Source organism: Cygnus olor, chromosome 26 (assembly GCF_009769625.2).
Source record: "Cygnus olor isolate bCygOlo1 chromosome 26, bCygOlo1.pri.v2, whole genome shotgun sequence".
Taxonomy (NCBI): Eukaryota; Metazoa; Chordata; class Aves; order Anseriformes; family Anatidae; genus Cygnus; species Cygnus olor.
The window spans coordinates 5185074-5207415 of record NC_049194.1 but is presented as its reverse complement, the minus strand read 5'-3'; the positions used below and the strand labels follow the sequence as shown (position 1 = coordinate 5207415).

The 22342-nt window shown below is 53.2% G+C and overlaps 2 protein-coding genes across 17 annotated transcripts in view; one reads left to right on the top strand and one right to left on the bottom strand.

The window, feature by feature from the left end:
* The window catches only part of DOT1L (DOT1 like histone lysine methyltransferase), a 70759-nt gene extending 63389 nt beyond the window's left edge, over positions 1 to 7370 (bottom strand). For 4 of the 16 annotated variants that reach the window (XR_005814768.1, XM_040537933.1, XM_040537934.1 and 1 more), the window contains exon 1: positions 7186 to 7348. Coding sequence is in view for 15 of the 16 variants with exons in the window: in XM_040537933.1 (XP_040393867.1) it covers positions 7186 to 7266 (81 nt within the window). In the remaining variant the exon portion in view is untranslated. Of the gene's footprint in view, positions 1 to 1066; positions 1407 to 4431; positions 5266 to 6880; positions 6941 to 7185 lie in introns of those variants that run through there. The other 12 variants (XM_040537943.1, XM_040537946.1, XM_040537948.1 and 9 more) reach the window with 7 other exon arrangements.
* Positions 7371 to 14035: 6665 nt separating this feature from the next.
* AP3D1 (adaptor related protein complex 3 subunit delta 1) overlaps positions 14036 to 22342 on the top strand; it is a 58783-nt gene continuing 50476 nt past the window's right edge. Inside the window, exon 1 of the mRNA XM_040537931.1 lies at positions 14036 to 14414. Within this exon, the coding sequence (XP_040393865.1) occupies positions 14319 to 14414 (96 nt within the window). The 5' untranslated portion in view covers positions 14036 to 14318. The remainder of the gene's footprint in view (positions 14415 to 22342) is intronic.

The following is a 22342-nucleotide window of genomic DNA, read 5'->3' as shown; positions in this document are numbered from 1 at the left end:
GCTGCCCGCGGACCCGCAAGCCAGAGGGGATCACCTGCACCACCACGGCAAGCCAGCTGCGGCAAAAGAGGAATGAAAAAACTGGTTTTAAAGCCCGAAGCTTTCAGAATTCTAGAAGTAGCTACTACCATTGTTGAGGTTTAAGAAGTAAATGACATAGTAATGCCAAAAACTCAGGAAGCTGCCCTTCACACCGAAAGTATCTGAAAGGTTTTCAACTAAAGTAACAGTATTAGCCCCCCCCTCCTTTTATCTTTATACACAAACTTATTCAGAAGTTTCTGGAGGTTTTCTTGATTGTTTTTTTCTGATAAACTTTCCAATGCTTCATTTAGCTCCTCAGTATAAAAATCCTAAGACTTCTCACAGGGCACCAAGCAAATCTTTCAGTGAAGACTTTTCGGAAACTCTCATTCACTCGTTAGATAAACAAACCAAAATACTCAGCACAGAAACTTTTTCGTCATTCATAGATCCGTTCATATCTGTGAAGCCATCATTTCCTGCTGTAAAACATACTCACCTTCTTCCTATGCTCTAAAAATAGTACCTACTGAATGTGGTATCTACAGAAGCGCGTGGCAAGCATCGCACATTCAATTTTATTACTTGATCCCCTCTTCAGAGGAAGTTTTGTCTTATCTTTAATAACCACTGCAAGAGTAAATATATCACATTCCTAATGCGTTCAGACACCTAATATGAACTTCTCTTGCTTCTGTGGATCCTGTTAGAAGCAGAAAATAAATTAAGCAACAGTATTTTAAAGATGTTGAGATACTTCAGGATTACCAATCCGTGACAATACACTGGGGGGGGAGGGTCCCTGTCTTGATCGTTACAGTGAAAAGCTTTAATCAGCCAGTCAAAGGTTAACTCAAAGCAGCCAGAAAAATAAAAGAGAGAGAGAGAGGCAGTATGAAAGAGCTAAAATAGAAAGAAAGAAGAGTACAGAAGTAGACATATGGATGTCTGGGGAGAAGGGTGATTAAATTTCCCATAAATCTTGCATACCAAGAGGTAAGATATTTTGCCTAAACTCCCAGGAGAAACACAATTCACTCACATAGCCGAGGCTTGAAAGGATAATCATCTCCATATATATTTAGGCTGCCATGAAGGACAAGAGTTGGGGTTGCATGTGGTGGCATGGATTTCCCTTGGCACACTGAAAGCTTTCAGTACCGCGTCTGACCATAACCGATGGGTGCGTTTTAGGCAGATCAGTTTGAATCGCCAGAGCTGGAGCCCTGGCTGGGACGTGAATCCTCACTCATCTGCTGCAAAGAAAAGCGCCACCCGTAACAGCTACTCGGTCTTTCAACAGTTACCTTTCAGATAACTGAGTTACATGAGACATAAGGAGTCCCACAGTTTCAAGATGCGATGCAAGAGAACGATTTTTACTTTCCATACAGTAACATTAGCAGAAAAGCGTTTGTTAACCCAACTCGTGATTTTGTATTGCATCCAACGGGTCAGAGCCTTGAACAAAAGCCAGAGTGAAAACCAAACAAGTACCGGGCATCACTCCTGGCAACTTGCACTCGGCGGGGCAGAGCCCAGAAGGCGGCTGCTGTTCGGCAACAGCCACGTGCCTGCGGTCCTCCCACTGGTGAGGCCACCTCGCGGCACGCCGCTGGGCTCTCGAGAGCAAAGTACCGAAAAATGAAACAGCTGTGCCAGCTCTGTCATTCGCTTCTGCTTATTCGCCGGGTAGCTGAGAAACCCAAGCGCTTTTGAAATGACTGAGTCAATTATTTGCCAGCTTTCTACCGCTCGCTCCCGCCACTCCAAATTCTTTGAGGACCGGGGAGGGCGCGAGGGTGTTGAGAAATAGGAAGCCTGCTAAAGTTTTCAAACCTTTTCTTCACTAGAGAAGTTTCTTTAATTAATGAGTCATCCCCACAAACACTTCCCAACAAGCTGCATCAACAGCATCTGTGAAATCAGAGAAAATCCCCTAACCCCTGCTGCCGCCGCCACCGAATTTCTGGGCGATTACTCAGGGCGCGGGAAGGCTCCGTGGGCAGAGGCAACCCGACAGCCGCCCCCGGCCCGGCCGGGAGGCAGCGTGACTCACGGCACGGAGCAAGGGCGGAGGGGGCGGCCAGGAAAACGCTGGAACATATTTTTTTTTTGTATTTTTTTTTCCAGCCCAGATATTTTCAGCCCTCCAGCTCACAGCAAGGCCTGGCACCACGCCGAGACATGGCCCCGTTGTGCACCCCCCCAGCCTCCAGCACAAAGTGATGCGAGGGGAAACTGCTCGCCATCGGCTCGTCCCGATGCAGTACAGGAGGACTGGGCAGAGGAACAGCGAGAGCAAGCGTCTGGGGATGGGGCTGGGGACGGGGCACCCCCAGGACCCTCCCGTGGTCCCCCCAGCCCAAGCACCATCGCCACTCCCGGCTTCAGCCTCTCCCACGCCTGCTTCAGCTCCCGAGAAGTCAAAGCCAGACGTCAGAAAAACGACTGCCACTCAAGCTGAGCGACACACTGAGGGGAAAAAAAAAAAAGGCAGGCATTCAATTCTTAAATAAGGTTTGTTGTTTGTCTCTATGGTTGATCTTCAATTTTCAAGGTGCGCTCCCCGCTGGGCAGTGATTTCCACTGTCCCGGGCTGCCCTTGAGCTTTCAGCGCGCAGCACATTCCTTCGGTGACGGGATGACAGCAGCTGTCTCCCCGGCCAGGTCGGGGGGCTGCGGAGAGGGTGGTAAAGCAGGGGTAAAATCCACACAGGAAAAGCACCATGTGCCCCGCCACCTGTGCAAACACCACCCAGCGCCGCCACGCTTGTATCCCGTTACTCCTCAGCAAAGGGCACACGCACGCCTCTCCCACAGCCAGAGGCTGACAACACCGAAGCAGCCGGCGGTAATTTTTTGTGCCTTTACAGCCAAAAGTCAGCAGCAAAGAGGAGGAACGCAGACAAATCAATGAATTATTCAAGCCAGGCTTATCCTCACAGTTGCAGATGTGGAGGCACAAGCTTCAGGGGCTGACGGTGGAGGCACCTCACCCTCATAAGCCCTTGATGGTGGCACAGCTGGGACCGTCCCCTCCTGGGACAGAGCCGAGGCCCCAAGATTTCCAGGCTGGGAGATGAGAACCAAAGCAGTCAGAGACACCCTGGGTGCAACACCAGGGTGCAGAGGGGGCCTGGGCCACCAGGGGGGCTCCCAGGCACCACAACACGGCCTCCCGCGAGCGCACAGGGAGGTGAGCGGTTAGCTTTTGGGGAACGCTATTCACAAGGAGAACAATGGGAAGGCCTGGAGATGAAAAGAGCCAGGCAAGACAGGCAGATGTCTAACTTGGGAGTCACGAGGATTTGCAGGCTGTTTTTTTTTTTTAGCAGGACAGGGCACGAGTCATCTGCAGCCATCAGGACGAAGGCTCGGTGCCACCAGGGCACCAACTCCCCCCGCGTCACCCAGCTGTGCCCCACCGGAGCACCAGGGCTTCCTGCGCCACACCACGAACCAGCCCAGCGCCAGCGTGGAGGAGAGGAGATCAATGAGACGCTGCCCTCTTACCGGTGCAAGCGCTTGCTCGTACCCACAAATCTGTATGCCGTGTTAGGGTGCAGCTTAACGACAATTTGGGTGACACAAAACAGCTTCAGCAGCTCCCAAGCCTCCTGTTGCTCAGCTCCATGAGCAAGTAACCTCTTGCTGGTGCCAGGGATAGTATGAGCGGGACTGTGCCAGATCAGATTGTGGCACTAAGCCGGATTTTTTCTAAAAACACACCTTTTTTCTCCCCTATGCACAACAGGCTGAGTCCGAGAGCAAGGCCGCTTGTGCAGAGATGACAACTGCAGACTCCTCACAGATCAGGCAGAGCCCACCACGGTATGGGAAATCTCCCCGTTCAAACGTAAGGAATACTCAGATGTAACTACAGTAAAAGTCAGAGACAAATACAGGAGAATGAATGAGTTTAAGGACAGTTCTCTGGAATAAACCTAACCATCTGCAAGTCTTTGAATGACAAGGGGATTTCACCCCCTTGTATCCATCAGATCTACCTCTAGGCAGTAAGTACCAAGTTGTGCATATCAATGCTCGAAGCTGCCTACAAATGCCATCCTCAGCCAGCATTAGCCTATTTAAGACCACCTAGATCCATTAATTCCGCTCAATCACCCAGCCGGGCAAATAGGAACTTCTTTTACCCTGACCCGTATCTCTTATGCTACCAAAACTATTGGGTTTTTTGTTGTGTTTTTTTTCCTTTTTTAATACAATATCACTGGTCTTTGACAACCTAAAGCAAGCAACAAATGGGGCAGGTATGTGGGAGTCAAGGAGTTAAACCGCATACAAAAGAATAAACTCACTTCAGCTCTGATTAAGCAGGGCACTCATAAAAACAGAGGTCAACATCAGAAAATATTTTGTGAGTCATGAGGAGAGATTACTCACCATGCACTATTCAACTTACTCATCACAGTGTGCTATGGACAGAACTGCTCACCATGTATTCATTAGGAAACCATGGCCTTTCCTTTGAGAAAAGCAGAAGGCGGGGGAAAGAGTCATACTTTCAGTTTTGTATGTAAGCCAGTGGGAGGCTGTATCTGCAACGCCAGTGCTCTCTCCTCCCACGGCCCTAATTAGACTTGTAGGGAAATACATGTTTCACATCACCCTCCTCGGCTCTTTTAGCATCCCAACAAGCCTCAGTTTGTCAGCTGAGCTATTGTGCAAGCTCAGCAGTCTGAAGAGATCCCAGTTTTCCTAATAGGCACAAAATAAGCAGCAGTCCTTAAATAAACAGACATTTATCAATCCAGACGCCCGTTGATATGAGGGACTGGACCCTTAGCCCTGCACACAGAGCAATACTAATGCCGCTCCTTTCAGATGTGGTAAGAACACAAAAATAGCCATGTTACTTAATGGGGGGGTTACATCACACCGCGGTGCTCGGCAGGCTGCAGGTCTCAGCCACCTCCCAGACCCTGATGTCGGGGAGGACAACCCCTGCCACCCCTGCGCCCTCACCCCAAGTAATCAGCGGGGGCCACAAGCTTTCCCTTCCCCTTTTTCCCCAGCTCTCTTTGGTAAATGCATCTCACGTCGGGAAGCAGCAAGAAAGCTGCTAACCAAAACAACTGGAGGTATTTCTGTTCCTCCCCAGGTATCCCACCTTGCTTCCTAGGAAGCGAGCAGCAGAAAGAGCGGTGAAACTAAGAAATGTTCTGCTTACGTCAAACGGAGCCGAGCTCTAAAACCACAACGGTACATATACCCCGCTGCCAACTGAAGGCTGAGCCAGCGAGGGAAAGAAAGTCTGCAGTTCAGCAGAGTACAATGTTAACAGGCCAAACGCTGCCATGCACAAAGACCAGGATTTATTTCCAAAGCTCCAGAGTTCATCTGCTGCCGCAAAGGCCAGAGCCGCGAGCAGCGTGCGTGTGTGTATGCATGCATACCCACACACGCAAGCGTACACTCCCGTAATATGCAGCACGATCTTTTCAACAAAACTGCAGGACAGAACATTGATTGGCTCCAGATGAACCATCCACTTCTGAATTACCGTGGAAAAATCTGCAGTGCCAAGAGGCCGGTTTAACGGCAGGATGTTCGGGTTTTGCGGCATTTCTTAACATACGCAGATAGCACATGTGGATAAGCACCCTGCCCCCCGCATTTCTGATTAACTGGGAAAGAAAATCTATGCACGCTGCCATCTTCAGAACCTGCTGCTCAAGTTTTCCTAAATTAACTAAACCCTTGTTTCCCATGCGGAAAACAGCACTGAAATTCACACGGTGGGGGGAGCAGGTTTGAAGGATTTTTGTTTAAAAAAAAAAAAAAGTAGCAAGTTCTGCAAATACACACAAAACCGTTCCTTCCTTCCAGATTAATCCCTAACCTATGTAATCTTTAACCTACACTTCAATCAGACAGCCTAGAGCCGCAAGTTAATATTTGGCAGCACGAAGAGCGAACTGGTCAGCATTATGCTTTCAGTTTCTGACAATTTAAGCAGAGCGCGCGCCCGCGCACACACACGAATGACAGAGCTGCCCAAACAGGAAAGGCTGCATTAACCAGCGCGTGCTGGAGGCTCCAGCTCCGGGAGCAGCCGATGAAAATAGCACGCCAGCATACATGGAGGATGTTTTGGAAACCACAGATACAGCGACAGCACCGAAAGGCAGCAGCAGATAGGAAGGCACAGCCATCTCCCCTGCCACAAGCAATGTATTTCTAATCATTCACACACAAGCACGTTGCGATTGCCAGGCAAGCGGTATCGGCGGCATCAGCTGCCCCAGCCTCTGCGTCCCAGCATGTTCTCCCTGCGAAGCAGCACACGTACAAGAGCAAGCCCTGAAACACAAGGAATAATCAACACGCAGGCCAAGTAGAAGAGCTATCTACACGCACAGGGGTTTCTCCTCTTACAAAACTGTCCTCAACGCCCATACAAACGCTTGAGGTGAAAAATTGTTCAAGGATCGCCACAAGCGCTACAGACAAGAAAAATGCCGTCTCCAGCCTTTCGCCTCTCGTGAGGTGTTCACTAACCGGGCACGGACGTTGTTATCAAGGTCACGCATCTCGGAAGGGGCAGGAAAGAGCCGGGCAAGTTGGAAAGACCGCCGCTCACGTCGCCACACGCGGCCGAGTGACATTTTATTTGAAAGCGTTCGGGTCGCAGCTGCCATCAACTGACAAACCCGACCGGGAGCCTCGGCAGGAGCCGGGCTGCAAGGACAGGCGCTGGCGGGAGGGAAGCTGGGCGCGAAGCCCCTCGCCGGGCTCCTCCGGTGCCCCCCGGCCCCCCCAGCTCACGGTGCGGGCCAAAACCCCCCAAACCCCTCGGTTTCACCCCGCTCGGAGCGGCTCCCGCCGTTACCCGCTTCCACGAGCCGAGCTGGGGCAAAAGCCGAAAACTTTTCATTAAGCAGCCCTCCTCCTCCCCGCCCTGCAGTTCGGGCAGCCAATTATAGGCACAAACGGGGAATTTGACTGCCCGGGGAGCCGCGGCAGCCCCCGGGCCGCCCCTCGCCCGTCGCCCGGGGCGCTGCGCCCGAGCCGGGGGCCGGGGCCGGGCCGGGGCCGCTGCGGGCCGGGGGGGACCCGGGGGGAAAGGGGGGAAAGGGGCGAGGGGCGGCGGGCGCTGACAGGGCGCGGGCAGGTGCGCGGCCGGGCCGTACTCACGTAGACGGGCAGCGGCCAGGGGTAGACGGCGGGCTCGGCTCCCACCGGCGACTTGAGCCGCAGCTCCAGCCTCTCGCCCATGTCGGCAGCCGGAGGAGCGGGCGGCGGCCCCGCACCATGCTAGGGGGGCCGGCCGGGGTGTGGCGGCCGGGCCCGGCCGGGGGCGGGAGCGAGGGGCGGCGGCGGCGGCGGCGGCCGGGGAAGGGGGGGGGGGGGGGGGGGGGCGCAGGAGGGCGGGGGGGGCGCCGCTCCCCTCGCCTCCCTCTATTGTCGGCGGCGGCTCGCGGGGCTCTCCGGCGCCGCCGCCATCTTGGGCCGGCGTGAAGCGGAGCACAATGAGGCGCCGGGGCCGGGCCGGGCCGGGCCCCACCGACGCGCCAGGCTCGGGGGCGGGGGCGGCCGCGCTCCCTCCCCCTGTCCTCAGCTGCCCTCCCCGCCGCGCGCCCCCGCCCGCTCCGCCCCGCCGTGCGCGCCCCCGCGCCGCTCGCCCCCCCTCCCCTCCCCTCCCGGCTTCGCGAGTGCGCGCGGCGTGCACGAGCGGGGGGAGGAGGGGGGACACAGGGCAGAGGGGGGCGCCGGGGGACACGCACGGGGGGCGGTGGTACGGGGGGGCAGTGCCAGGCTGGCACAGGGTGACCCAGCCGGGATGCGGTGGCACTCGGGGGGTTGACAATAGTGCCAGGCTGGCACAGGGTGACACCGCCAGGCCATGGTGGCACACAGGGTGACAGTGCCAGGCTGGCACAGGGTGACCCAGCCGGGTTGCAGTGGCACTCGGGGAGGGAGGGGGGGTTACGGTGCAAGGCTGGCACAGGGTGACACTGCCAAGCTGTAGAGGTGCAGGGGGGGACAGTGCAAGGCTGGCACAAGGTGACACTGACGAGCTGCAGTGGCACACAGGGTGACAGTGCAAGGCTGGCCCAGCACTGTCATGCGGTGGCACGCTGGGGGGGGACAGTGCGAGGCTGGCACGGCGTGATACTGCCAGGCTGCGGTGGCACTGCAGGGGGGGGCAGTACAAGGCACAGTTGTGTGGGTGCAAGGTCCACTCGTCGCACAGAGGTGACGCTGCAAGGCCAGCGTGTCACACTCACAGGAAGGTGTGTGGCTGGGTGGCCGTGCAGGGCTGGCACACTGCACTCAGGTGGCCGTGCGAGGCTGGCACACCGGGCGTGACAGCACAGCCCGCGTGCCGTGTGGCTGCTGGAGCAAAGTCTGCAGGCAGGTGACAGCGTGAGCTCTGCATAGCACCAGGAAGTCACCGTGCAAGGCGTGCACATCACACACGGGTGACATTGCATGGGGCTTCGCAATGCACATGAGCGAGGGTGCCAGGGCTGCCAATGTCTGCTGGGGCAGGGGACAGGCAATGTCCGCTCCGACGGAGCTGCTGAGCTGCCAAAATGCTGCAGAGGGGACCTCGCTAGGGCCACCTGAGGCTTCCAGAGGGGTGGGAAACACCCGGTGGCAGGAGGCTTTTGCTGTCCATCTCCTGGCTGCGTCCCCCCGCCGGGTCATCTCCAGTGCATCCCGATGGGCGGCCAGGGAGGCTCAGGGGTGCTGGATGCGGAGCCGCTTTGTGCACCCCTGCTTGGTGCAGCACGCTGGGCAGGGCCGCTCATGCTCACCAGGCGAGCTTCATTCACAAAATTGGTGAATAAATGGAGAAAAATGCACAAGGTCCAGAGGAAACCAGGAGAAGCTGCTCCTGAGACTGCTCCTTTCCTGGCAGAGCCGTTGCCATACCCTGAGCTGAGCTCTCCACCGGCTGGGGCACCTGCAAAGGCACCCAGGGTCCCACTCCCCCGTCAGGACAGAGGGATGTCAGCGATTTGGGCCAACAACAGGCATCACCATGGCCCTGGTGTGTCCAGCGTGGGGCAGGCAGGGGCTGCCACATGCCTGCCAGATGTCCGAGCCACTGTGTGTGCCTCAGCTGGGCATCGCCCGCCAGGCTCTGTGGTGTGCCGTTTGATGCCCGTGTTTCTCGTCAGGTCGCTGCCTTTTTGCTGAAGCCCGTGGGCATTTCTGGAGCCCGGTGCGCAGCGGGGACGGGACATGCTCTGCTCCCCATGTAGCAGCGGCTGCCTCAGCCAGAAACCACCATGGATGGCTCCAAGCTTCGCTCTTTGCACCCGCTTCTTCCCCTTAAATGTCTGTACGTGCACAAAGCTACATAACTAGGAACGTTTTTCTAAAGAAAACATTAAAATCATCAAGTCAGCAGTGCTTAAACTGCTCTGACTGCTTCTTAAATAATCAATTCATATTTAATTAGCTTACCACAAAAATTCCATTAAATTTAAATAAATAGACATGGCAGGAGTTCTCCAAGGCACAGCAGGCTTCGTTTAAAGAATTCTCTTTGAGTTCGTTAGGTCGGTCTTTAATCAGTTTGCAGCCAAAGTCCTTGTGTGGCCCAAGCAGGCTCCAAGGTAAGGGGTGCTGTAGGGGGGCCAGCGTGGGCCCATCCCTCTGGCAGGTGGAGAGGAGTGGGGAACTTCTGCAACACTGGCGCTAGCTATGGACCTTCAAAGGCATCAGGTGCCAACCTGCAGCATTGCCTGCTCCAGCCCTGCAGGCTCAGCCCTGAAATGGGAAGCTGCTGGATTTTGCTCCTGCAAAAGTAGATGTGCCAGGGAAGAGGTGCTTGTTTCCCTCCTCCCTGCCTTTGCTGGCCCTGCTGCATCTCCCAATGGGTGCACCTCTTTGCTCCATGCTAGAGCAATCCAGACCTGCCTGTTTGTTTGTTTTTTTTTTCGTTTGTTTGTTTGTTTGTTTTTCATGAATAGGTAGAACAGGTTGGACTTGGGGAGGAACCAGGAAGCACACCGCAGCTCCTCGCATGCACGTGCCCACGCTCTTGGGGTGTGGGGAAGGGAGGTTTCCATGCAGCCACTGAGCGCACAGGGAGGGCATTGATGCTCCAAGGACATCTTGCACAAGCAATGTACAGAGCACGCCCTGCACGAGACACATGCAAAGCCTCATGTCCTGACTTAATTCCCATGCTTTCACTGTTCCTCAGCTCAGGACTGCGGGATCAACTCCCAGAGCCTCCCCAGATCTGTGCTTGTGTGCACAGCGGGTGGGAGCTGGTGGGTGCAAGGGTTCAGGGAGGCTGGAGGTTTTCACCGCTATCACCGCACATCGGCTCATCCAGAAACTTGGCTTTTCAGCAGCATCTCATCTAGAGTATTGACCCAATTTAGTCGACAATAACAAGTTAGATCACACAACAGGCTAATGCAGGCAAGTCTCTTCCCATCGGATTAAATATTCCTGTGTGGTTTACCCACAGGCAGGATGCCGGTAGGTGCAGCCCTGGGGCTGGCCTTGGTTCTTTGCTGTGATGCCAACTCTGCGAGAGCATCCCCTTGCTGCAGGTACCCATGTCTGTAACTCCAGCTCCCCTGGATGCAGTCCCTGGTGCTGCTTGCGCTGCTTCTGGTTTTCCTTCTCTCCCCTGAAATCTGGAGCGTGGCCGAGCTCTGTTCACCGTTTCATAGTAGGACCAATAAAACCCTGGCTCTGCAAATGGCTCCCGTTGCAGTGTGCGTCACAGAGCAGTCAAGCTCTTTAACTCTAGCTGCAATTGCACATCCCAGTCCCCTGTTGGCCTTTCAACAGCCTTGTGAAACAGGCAGGACGCTGGACAATGTGAACGCAAACCCTGCTGCGCCAAGCTTCCCTTCCCCTCCTTGCAAAATGGGCCACGTGCAATTTTCCAAGCCCTGTTTTAATCACCAAGGGTCAACCCTTCATTGCTCTGAGGACTTCCCTTCCACATGAAGGAGCAGCATCTGTCCTTCCCATCTGTCCCAGCAGCTCCCTGGGCAAAGCTGCACTGGGGATGCTCCGGCTGCAGTTGCCACAACAACAAAACGAGGCAACAGTTTCCTCAGTGGATGCACAGGCAGCATCAATGCCTCCTGGGCACAATGGGGACCAGGGCAGGCAAAAGGTGCCACAGCAGCGCTGGTGCTGGCGGCACATCCAGGTGGGATGAAGCCTTTTGCAGTCATGAGCATCCCCAGGACTTTCACTTCCACCACCCTGTTCCGTGGGCCAGCTGAAATGTGGGTACTCCCATCCCCTTCCCCTCAAAATCCAGTCTGTCTCTGCCCTTCCTGGCCCAAGGAGGGGCTCGATGTGTGCAGGGCTTACATGGGTGTCTGGGGGGAGCCAGCACGGGGGGGGGGGGAGGGTGACACTGTGGCTAATGGGACACGATCCCTTTCCAGCTTTCCACACAGCAAACACTAAGTCCCATGAGGGCACTGGGGCAGCGTTGCCGAGCCCATCCCTCCCAGCTGCCTTTCCCTATGGCGACCCCATCTCCAAATGTGTTCCCCCCCCAAAGGCTCCCCCGTCCCCGTCCCCTCAAGCAGCAGCAACCACGTCAAGCTTTTCCCTTTCTGCTGCTCCCGGGAGGAAGGCCTTGGCGGCTGCCCAGCAGCTCCGCAATCCTGCTCCATCGCGGGCTTGCTGCCAGCTTGGGCTGGGGGCCGGGAGGAGGGGGAGAACGGAAACCTCACCCCAGCACCCACGAACCCCCGTGGGCACTGCGCCTCCGCGTGGGAGAGGGCCGTGGGGCAAAGGGCGACGGCTGCCCACGTGCCAGTGAGTCACTGCGCGGCAGCACCCAGGAGCAAGGCAGATAGCGGCCGGCTGGGGAAAACCCAAAGGTGGCTGGGCTCGGTTTGAAGCCCCAGAGGGATTTCCGTGCTACGGAGGGCAGCGAGCAGGCACAAGCTGGGGGCTGCCACTGGTTTGGGGTGCTCCGGCACGCACAGCCCCGACGCCCCCAGCAGCGGGGACACTGAGCCGCACGGCCCCAGATCCCCAGCCCCACTCGCGGGTCTTCCATCAGAGCTCTGCCAGGGCAAACCAGCTCCAATTTTCTCATTTTTTAGGCGCTACTGGAGTTTGAATCCGGCGCCGCGGCCTCCACGCCACCGCCGGGACTCGTACAAGGGGACAGGGAGGACGAAGCACGGCCGCACCGACCCCCCTGCACGCGGGGCTTCTTGCGAGCCCTGAGGCGACCGCACGATTCTCGCTGGCCAGCCTGGGACCTGCCCCGGCTGGGAGCGGCAGTGGCCCGGCCAGGCCCTGCCGCCCGCCTCGCCCGGCCCGGGGCTCCCAGCCCCGGCCACCCCCCTCAACCCCGTCGCTCTCCCGCGCCGCCGGCGCCATCTTGCGGGCGGCTGCGCGGGCGGGAGCGGGGCCAAAATGGAGGCGGCGCCAGGCGAGCCGCGGGGCTGAGGGGAGCGGGGCCAGCGGCGGCGGCGACCCCAAGGCGCGCAGAGCGGCACCCCTGGCCCGGGGCCGCTGCGTGGGGGGCCTCGGGACCGCCCTCAGGGCCGTGGCCCCCTCAGCGGTGCGACACCAGCCTGGGCTCTTCCCCTTGGTGCGGCGTCTGCCCGCGGCCGGGAGGTTCCTTCACCGGCAAAGCCGCTGCGAAATTACAGCCAAACCCGGGAGGTGGCGGTGTTTGTTAAAGGAGAGAGCCCAGAGCTGCAGATGCCAGGGGTGGCGATGAGCTGGGAATTTTAAAGGTTTTAAGTATTACCGATAGCAACGCTTAGGGCTAGAGACATGCGTTAAGGCTGCTTGTAATTGCAAGCCCTTCGTGGTTTGGAGTGTGGAAAGTTTATTATTGGCCCAAATGTTTAAAGGTGAACTGACTTAAGCTTCTTGGCAGCATCTGGAGCAGGCAGAAAATCCGTTGGGGTGTCAGCATGGGGAGATGGTGCTCTGTGCCCGGGTCTCTCTGTGCTGGGCTTTCCCACCAAGCTTGTCCCTAGCATCCTGCTGAAGCAGGAGAAAGCAGAGGAGGTTGTGTCCTTTTGGCTTATTTCTGAAAAGTATGTTAAAAGCAGGCCCCAAGGTCCCCTCTCAGCACTGGGAACACCCAGTGCACAGCCCCTTCCCCATCCCCATGTCCTACCAGCTGTGCCCCGGCCGTGCCCTGAGGTCTTTGTTGGGAGACCCAAGGATAGGGGCTCACATCTGTAGCTATTTCTGAATAAAACAAAACCAAACCCATGGGCTCCGTTCTGCTGGGGCCAACAAAAACCATCTGTAAGTCAGAACCTGGAGACAGACAACAAAGGAGAAAAGCAAACAGAAACCCCTGTCCTTCCCCAGGCATAATGCAGCTCAGAGGGCTGAGCAGGTATCCTTCCCATTCGCTCTCCTTCCATGAATGCTGGAACCCCTTCTGGAAGTGCTGGTGGGCTGGAAGCGCTCCACATTTTCTTTTCTCTCTCCATCCCCGCGGCACGACCCACCCTCGGCAAGAAATGTCACCGTCTGGGCAGCCACACGTACAGCGACCAGGCAGGTGCCTGGCACATGGGCACAGGGCAAGCTGGTCCTGGGCTGCCCGTGGGAAGGGTGCCCTGGCACACACGGGCGGGTGCCCCACCGGGCACCACGTCCCCCTGGGCGCTCTCGCCACCTGGGGTGCCTCTGAGCGCACTGGCACGGATCACCCGTGGAGCAGAGGCTGCAGAAGGAGCCACGAGTGTTAGTGACAGCACGCTGCCACCCAGGGCAGGGTGGCGGTGGTGGCACCAGGCCGTGGAGCTGCGTCCTCACGGGGGACAGGGCCGAAATGGATCATTACGGGCTGCGCGCCTAAAGGGGCGGGAGTCGCGGCAGCCCCACGCGTGTCCCCTTCCCCCCCCCCCGCCACGTGGGACCTGGGGGCGTAGCCCCGCAGGGAGGGGGCGGGGTTAGCGGCAGCAGAGCCGCGGCCGTCGCTGGAGGACGCGCGGGCAGGCGCGAGGGGCGTGGCCGGCGTGAGGGAGGGCGTGGCCTAGCCGAGATGGGCGGGGCCTACCGGGGGCGGGGCCGAGCCCTCAGCTGACCGGCCGCCATTTTGTCAGGCGCTCGGAGGCCGAGCGCAGCCCGGAGCTGGGGGTTCGCGGCCGCCGGGGCCGCCCCTGCCGCCCGCCCCGCGCGGGGCCAGCGCCGCTCGCGCTCCGCTCCCCCCTGGCCTCCCTGCCTGGCATGTGAGCGGCTCGGGCCCGCTGCTCTCACCCGGCTTGTGCAGGAGCCGCGGCGGCGCCCCGGCTGGGCCCGGCCCCTCAGCCCCGAGCGCAGGCCCCGCCGCCGCCGCCACCATGGCGCTGAAGATGGTGAAGGGCAGCATCGACCGCATGTTCGACAAGAACCTGCAGGACCTGGTGCGGGGGATCCGCAACCACAAGGAGGACGAGGTGAGCGAGAGGCCGCCGGCTGCCCCGCGGGGCTGCCACCGCCTCACGCCGCCCGGCCGGGGCCGCCTCGTCCCCCGCGTAGCCCCCAGCTGTGCTGTGCCTCCTGTCGGGGTCCGCCGCACGCCGCGGGGTGAGGGGGGGGAAGGAGCCGGCCTCCAGCCCGCTGCCTCCAGCCCAGGCTCCGTGAGGCCCAGAGGCCTGCAGCGCCCTGGGAGGGAGCTGCTGCTCTGGGGAAGGAGCGAGCAGGAATCAAAACTAGGAAGGATGGCGCTGGGTGGTGTCAGAAAGGAGAGGCCGGGGGAGAGGGAAGCGAAAGGGAAGCAATGGGCCGAAAAGGAGGGTAAGGCAGAGGCCCGCTTGGCGCTGCTCTTCCATGTAACGTGTTATTGCGGCGGGGAGATGAACGATGTGCGTGGTGAAGCGGCTCCTGCCTGTTGCAGCACACTGGGCAGCGATATGTTTGGTGTTCGTCACGAAGCCGGTGGGCAGGAAGGCCGAGTGCAGTCATAGCTCATCCTTCAAGTTACTGGTGTTGCGCATCTTATAGCTGAAATGTGTGTTCCTCGTGTCAAAGCTCTCATAGGCAGAAAGCAGCTGGATGTGTTGGCCTGTTATTCCCTCTTGTGTTAGAGGCACGTGATCAGGAAACTAGTATAGGTGGCATAATTAGTCATCAAGAACGTGTTACAGGAGACTTCCCACATTGAATTTGAAGTGTCGCATGTTAATTGGGGTGTAACGGACACTAAGGGTGGCATTTATGTTAATCTTCAACTAAGTAGTCCTGGTTTTAGCTTGCTTACGGCCTAACGGTTATATTTTGGAATATAAGTGAGTTGCTGCGGAGTTAGTGACATGTTAAAATATTTGTACGTTACAATATCCCTTCATTAAAGTAGGATATCCAAACGGTATCAGGTATGAAAAGTATCTGACAAAGAATTGTACTGGTGTTACTAAATCAAATGTTTAAGCTAATTTAATCAGGACTCCCAGTAAATTCTTAATTATAGGCACTGTTGGACTGAAATGTGAAATACCACTTCCTAAACCATTTTCTGATGGCTTTTAAGCAGGTCATTGCGTGCAGGACGAGGCCTTGTTTGCTAGTGATGCGTGGGAAGCTTACATTTTTATTTTACTATAGATTTGATTCCTGGGCGCTAAGAAGCGTGTGGTGCCCTGCAAACATGGCAAGTTGTGGAGGAAGGGGAACAGAATGTTTATATGGACGCTTAAAGTGTTATGCTTAAAGCTGGAACAGGTAAACTGAATGTATAGAGCACTTCACCTCCGCATGCTTAGGCCCGGTTTGTATGTTGTCTTGCTTTTAGTAAGCATACTTTATTCTTTTGTGCATAGGCCAGAAAATACTTCTTCAACTGCCAGAGCTCTGAGGTTTCCCCTGATGCAGGCCCAGGTCTTTGTGGCTCTAGCCCTTTTTGAGGAAGATTAAATGTACTGTTTAATTTCTAAGATAATTTCATGACAAATAGCTCCTTTTCCAGGACCCTGTATGTATTCGGAGCGTAAAGAGCACAAGCACTGTTATGCGGTCAGGATTAACAAGTTACTGTGCGTCACAAGCCATACTGAGTTCCTGCTTAGTCTGTGACAAAAAATAGTTAGTGTGTTAGCTTTGATTTCATCTGTTCTTTCAAGTTAGGAAAAAATACTTGGACAATTTCATAGGGCTCCGCGTACTTGTTGTTACACAGTCATGCATGCTCTCTCTAGGATTCACCGAGGTCAAAGCAAATGCATTGCCTCCTTCCCTAAGAGGCTGGTGTCAGTTGCAGGGGTTGGATTGTAGCGTGGTAGTATTTTAAACAATGGCAGCTCTTCAATTGGAAATATTTATTGACATTTTAAAATAAGTAACTGTAGGGATAGTTCCTCTTTTATTCCTCATGTGCACAGCAGAAATTAAAAACGGATCTTCAGGATGTGTTCAGCCGAACAGTAGCCATTTCCCTGATGAAATGTGAGTCTTCTGTAACACGGTCTGCTTTGGAATCCTTCAGAGATACTGCTTAGTTACATAAGGTGGCTGCAAACTGTACAGGGTTGTTCATTTTTTTTAGCTCTTGAAGAGGACTGTAAACCTTCTGTAAGATGCTGGGCACTGATTCGGTGCTTCTCAGGGAATGATCATGGATATCTTCTGATTTTCAGATGACGTTGCAAGATCAGTGTGATGTTTTAGAGGAAGTAGTTGCAAAAAGATCTTCCTTTTCCCACAATGCTTGTATTGTTGATTTTATCTACTGAGTGTTGCTCAAATATTGAATGTAGTTGTTTGAATGACTTGTGTGTGTCTCCAGATAAGTGTCTAAGCTCAAGAGACACACATTTCTGAATAGGACAAAGTGTTTCACACAAACAGCCCAGTAGCTGATGGATCTCAGCTCAGCAAGAATTACTCTACGAAAGAGATGCCTCTGAAAAGGAGGCACAGAGGTTGTTAAATAAAGTGACACTAAAGAACTGAAGGTATGATTATTGCTTTGACTTCTGATCTAATTAAGCTTTTTGCAGAAGCAGAAGTGTTTTGTTCTTAAACATGACAGGTGCCAATTCCTCTGCAGGTACCATCCCAAGCTGTTGGATCTGGCGTTTTGCTGCCGCCTCGGGGACGTGTTTGTAGCACAGGGCGTGCCGAGCGGTTGTCACCCAGGGCCGGCTGTGGGTTTTGCAAACACAGCTTTTCACCAGGCGTGCTGCGTTCTTGCCTGATGGTTGTGTGGCCTCTTGTCTTGCTGGGTCTTAGGGCTGTACCCCAAGCCTAGTTGTGAAGCCGATGGAGTGCCACAAACTCTTTGACAATAATTTTGAAGTGTTCCCTTCAGCTCAGCAGAGGAATTGAGAGACAGTGGAGGCTGACTGGCACTTCAGCTCACATCTTTGTTGCAAAGTGCTTAATTACCTGTGAGAGGCCATTTTCATTTTAGTTTCCAATCTTTACCTAAAGCTGACCCATTTATTTTGAATTTAAACCACTGGAACTGAAGTGGTGGTGTTCTGTGAGGATGGGAGGTAAGGGGGAGGATGCCCTTCAGTTCATGCGGACACTTCTTAGTGCAGACGTTCTGTTCGTTTTCCAGTCTCGGGGAAGTTCGGAGTTGCATCATCCTTCTGGGTAGTACACGCAGTGTGAAGAGGTAGCGTAACCACTTCAGATCTTCTCCTAGTTCAACATGTCGCGTTTACTTTTCAACACTGGACGCAGATGCTTTAATCCCTGTGCTGTTTCCCAGTGCTAAGTCTGCAAGGAAGACATGATGTCCTGTGCCATTCTCCCCTGGCCTTCGCTTCTAATACCTTTCTCTTTCATTTGGAAAATGAATCCTTCTGATGGTGAAAGCAGTGAATCTTTGATATGTTCTGACAGGGTTTTGTCCCCTGTGGAATAACTTCTTCCACTCTGTGCCTACTTTTTATGGATGTGCTACACAGCAGGCTAAAGGGGAGTGGCTTGTGCCACAGGATGTTAAAAGTATATTTTTTTCTAGATATTCCAAACTGGGAAATGATTTCTGTTTAGGGATGTTCTCCTGAACCTGAAATACAAGGCAGAGATAATCCTTAGATGCTCTTTGGATCATGCACAGTGTTTTGTATTAGGGGTGAAGAACGTCTTTGTTCCCAACAAGGAAAGTACCGTCAGATGCTATAGCGAGAGGCTCCTTTATAAAACTGAGATGATAAAATAGCTGAAATGGGGCTGTCAAATGAGTGGCGCCTTGTCCTGTTCAGACCATAGCCCTTTGTGTTTCGAGCGCATTTGATTTACTGGAGGACACTTAAGGAGGGGAAAGGGCTTATTAAAGTCTTGCACAAAATTTCTGTGCTCTTCTCTCCTAACTAAAGAAAACCACTCGCATTTCTGTCAGTGAAGCTGCTGCTTGCGTGAAGGATTAGCACTTGAAATTTTTGGTAGTTGATAGTTAAGGAAAAGGCACATAAAAAACCTCGCACTCTTCACTAGGTAATGCTCTGTGCCAAGTGTCGCACCGCTGGTTGGCGTGTAAGTACTGTCATACATGATCTCGCAGAAGCAAGCCTGAGGAGAGAGGGGTGACCAGTATTTCTGGTTGGAAAAACCAAAACTTAATTCTGGTTGATCTGTAATGATAAATGAGGGACATGTTGAGTGTTCCGTGTGACATGCTGCGAAATACGTGTCTAACGGATCAACTACTAGCCTTACAGAGCTGCCGCTGTGTTCTCACTTCCTAGGGACTGTCACCTGAGGACAATGGACTTGAGTTGCTTAAAAAAACCTTTTCTGCTAAATCGAGTGCTGCTGTGCTTGACTGTACAATTCCAGTTACTTCTCCGACATGTTTTCACATGAAATCATGGTGTAAGGGGTTTTGAGGAATCCTGTAAAATCCCAAGTCTTTTGGGCATAGCCTGTCACCAGCGAGGCTGAAGATCATCTAATGCAGTGGTCTTCTGGCAGCTTGGTGTCTGGTCCCTTTATTGATAGCTAATAGTAAAGGACAGGGTGGGATGGATCGTGGCAGGAATCTTGAGGAATGCTGAAAATTTTGTTGGTGCCCAAGACTGAAAATACAGGGAAGCTTTATAACGGGAAGTAGGCACAAACGTAGGTATGGTGAAACTTTCTTCGGGTGGGCTGGGTTTTCATAGCAAATAATAGGTGGCGTGCAGCTCAGTGATGGCAGACGGCTCATTCAGTCGCTGATGCTTGATCGCTTACTGCTCATCGTGTGTGTTCATATCTTCGAAGGGAGCTCATTATTCCACCCACTTTTGAGTGGATCTGGAGTTGCCATTGTTAATTCTTGGCGCATGTGAATCGTTGGGAAAAGGCAGAGTCAGAAATAGGAACAATACACAGAAGACGGGGTAAGGACCTCACCAACCAGTGAGGAAGCAGGCTGGTGGTGGCCTCCAGAGGTGGCAAGGAGCATAAGTGTTCTGCTGGACCTTCTGCATCGCAGACAGTAAGGGGTCTGGCCTGGAGCCTTGGAGCAATAGCCAAGACGTGGGCTTTTGTCCTGGGTGATTACAAGCAGAGAGCAGCTTAGGCTTTGCATTAGTGCTGCCTTTCATTAGCTTCGTGCTTTCTCTGGTGTTAAATATGATTTAATTGTCTGTGGCATGAGTGGGGCTAAGAGCGTTGTTCCCTGTCCGGATTCTTTTGTAGCTGGCTCTCTTCTGAGGGTTTGAAGTGCTGTGGACAGATTGCTTTCTCACGTGTAAATAAAAGTTCTGCCTAGGCAGGTGCAGGGGGAAGAAAAAAGTTTTCTGGTACTTGGGGACATACCGCACCTCTTGCAAGGCCAGGGGAAGAACATCTAGAAAAATTGTGTTACAAGCTAACGATATTTCTGTGCTGTGGTTGTCTTCACAGGGCTGTTTGTTTGATGCTTTCTGATGCAGCCATCTTTGTCCGGGTGTTGAATGCAGAAAATGGGCCCTTCTGCGGACATTGACCATGTTAGAGGAAATAACAAAAGTTAGCGAAAAACCTCTTCCTCTGCTGTGTGGGTTAGTGAATAGTTTTGGTGCAAAGAGTAACTTTAGATTTTTCATCTAGAAGTGCTCTTTGATGACGTGTCCCATTTCTGGTGGGATGCGAAGAGCAGCAAGGGAAGCTTTAAATAACGTGCATCAGAAAGACCAAGTCATGGGACTAGTTATAAAGAAGCATTTGTGTTCCTTAGCTTGCTTAAAACAAAACACAACTGATACTGAAAAATATAAATGCTTCATGATTGAAAGGGGAGTCTGCTTAAATCCAGGTGGCAGGAAGTATAAAGATTTTATAAAGAAGTATAAAGATTTTTGAGTAAGCTAAAAGATGCTGCAAATAACATGGTCAGTAGTAGCATAGGCAGTTAACTTGTTAAAAAACACTCAAAAATAACTGACAATATTTACAAGCCCCTTTGAATACTGAGGTGTCACTGGTTATGGAAGGATGTTGGGGACACACTGACTTACCTCCTCAGACACTGATCAAACTGAGTTTGTAGGCTGTGTAGTTGAGAGTTGTTTTGTATTAGCTGTTCCTTTTTATAACTTATTGTATAGACTAGATGGACAAATGTCTTAGCTTTTGCTGAGAGGTTCATCTGTGAAAAGGTTTGTAACGGGAATTAGGCGCAGATGTGGGTATGATGAACCTTTCTTCAGGTGGGCTGGGTTTTCGTAGCAAATTCAGGCTTCCACCTATTGCAGTGTGTGACTGAGCTTCACTGCCTCGAGGAATGTAAGCTCATTTTGAGCAAGTGGTGTGATTGTTCACATGCTTCTTGTTGTACGAGTTTTCTTGAATTACCCAAATGTTTGTACTGAACTTAAGAAACGAGCAATGGCCACAGCCCATCTTTTTTTTCGTTGTCCTTCTTATTCTTCCATACCTGAGAACTTCTCACGCCTTTCCACAAACCAATGTTACCTCTTTGGAATATTTTCGGTGTTGCATTTTTATATTATGTTAATGTATTATTAAGCATCTTTCTCTTGTTGGTGTTCCCCTCTAGACTAATTCCAGTCAGCCGACTCTTGAAAACAATAGATACTTTAGTTCCTTAGCGAGTGACTTTATCTTATGCGTACAACAACACATCCTTGTAATGGAGCTTGCCTTCATCAAAGCCTGAAATTCTGCACAGAAATATGACTGGAACTAAGAAGTTGGAAAATCTACTGTAAAGGTACTTGCCTAGCTCTTCGCATTGTAATGTGGAAATAAAAGGTCAAGTACCTATTGTGTTCTCAGGGATAAGCACTTCTGGCTGTCACCTCTCTGTGGTCTTCAAAGCTGTCTGCTCAGATATGGCTTAGTGTAGGCCCCTGAGGGTTTTTTAATTGCTATGCAGTTAAATTAACAAATACCATGATCAGACTGGAGACCTTTATATTAAGGGACATCTCTGAAGTATTCCTGAAGATGCATTACTTACTGATTTATGTTGGACTGTTTTAGGGCTCACTATCTAATACTGACTTAATTGTTGGCACAGCCCACATGGGGAAATGCTCCAGGATGGCTCGTGTATCTGTGCTGCAGCTCCCCAGATAGATGTTTCTTTTTTTTGTATAAAACATTGCAATTGTCTTTGGCCAAACTGCCAAAAAGGGGCTCGTCAAGAGCAAACCCGACCGATCTGCAGTGCTCGATGACCCAGGCAGCGTCGCCCTGGGGTGCCTGCACCAGCCTAGGCCTGCGTCTGGCTGGGGGTCGCATTGGGTGCTCAGCTGCAGCTCCCCAGCTGATTCTTCTGCCACGTCTCATCCCTGGCCGCTGCTGACCTGTTTGGAAGATGGTCGTGTGTGTTTGTACAGCACCTTGTGGTGCTGCAGGGCTGCTCTTTGGAGAGCAGATACTGAGCAACTCCAACAGGTAGACATGCTAAGCAAGTGGTATACAGCTAGCTGAATTTTTAAAACAATATTTCAGTGTTTTTTACTGATTTATAAATCAGATCAGGGTAGATGGATGTACCATGCCAAATTTCAGTCAGCGTGTATGATTTCAACCAACCATGTATGTGAATTGATTTTTGCATTCCTCCATAAGTGTCTTCTGGCCAAGGAGCCTTGCTATCTTGCTAGCTTTGGTTGTAACAGACGAGGGAGTAGTGGATAATGCGCCATGTTTCTAATAAATAATGTGGGAGAAGACGACTGCAAAATGAAATGGCAAAGGTTGGCCTTCAAGCCAACTGTATTTATCACTGATGGGGACAATACCCCGGTCTAGGATCCTGAGACCACCTACAGGATGAGTGAATAAATCCCTGGAAAGCTGAGTAGTAAAAGCCAAGCTAAGTAAGACGTGTTCAGACACGCGACAACGTCTTGTAACAGTTCAGTGAAAGATAAGCTTAGCTTTTTCCAATGCCTTTCAAGTTGTAGCCGTGTTTTCTGAACTCCTTATTGCATCTGGC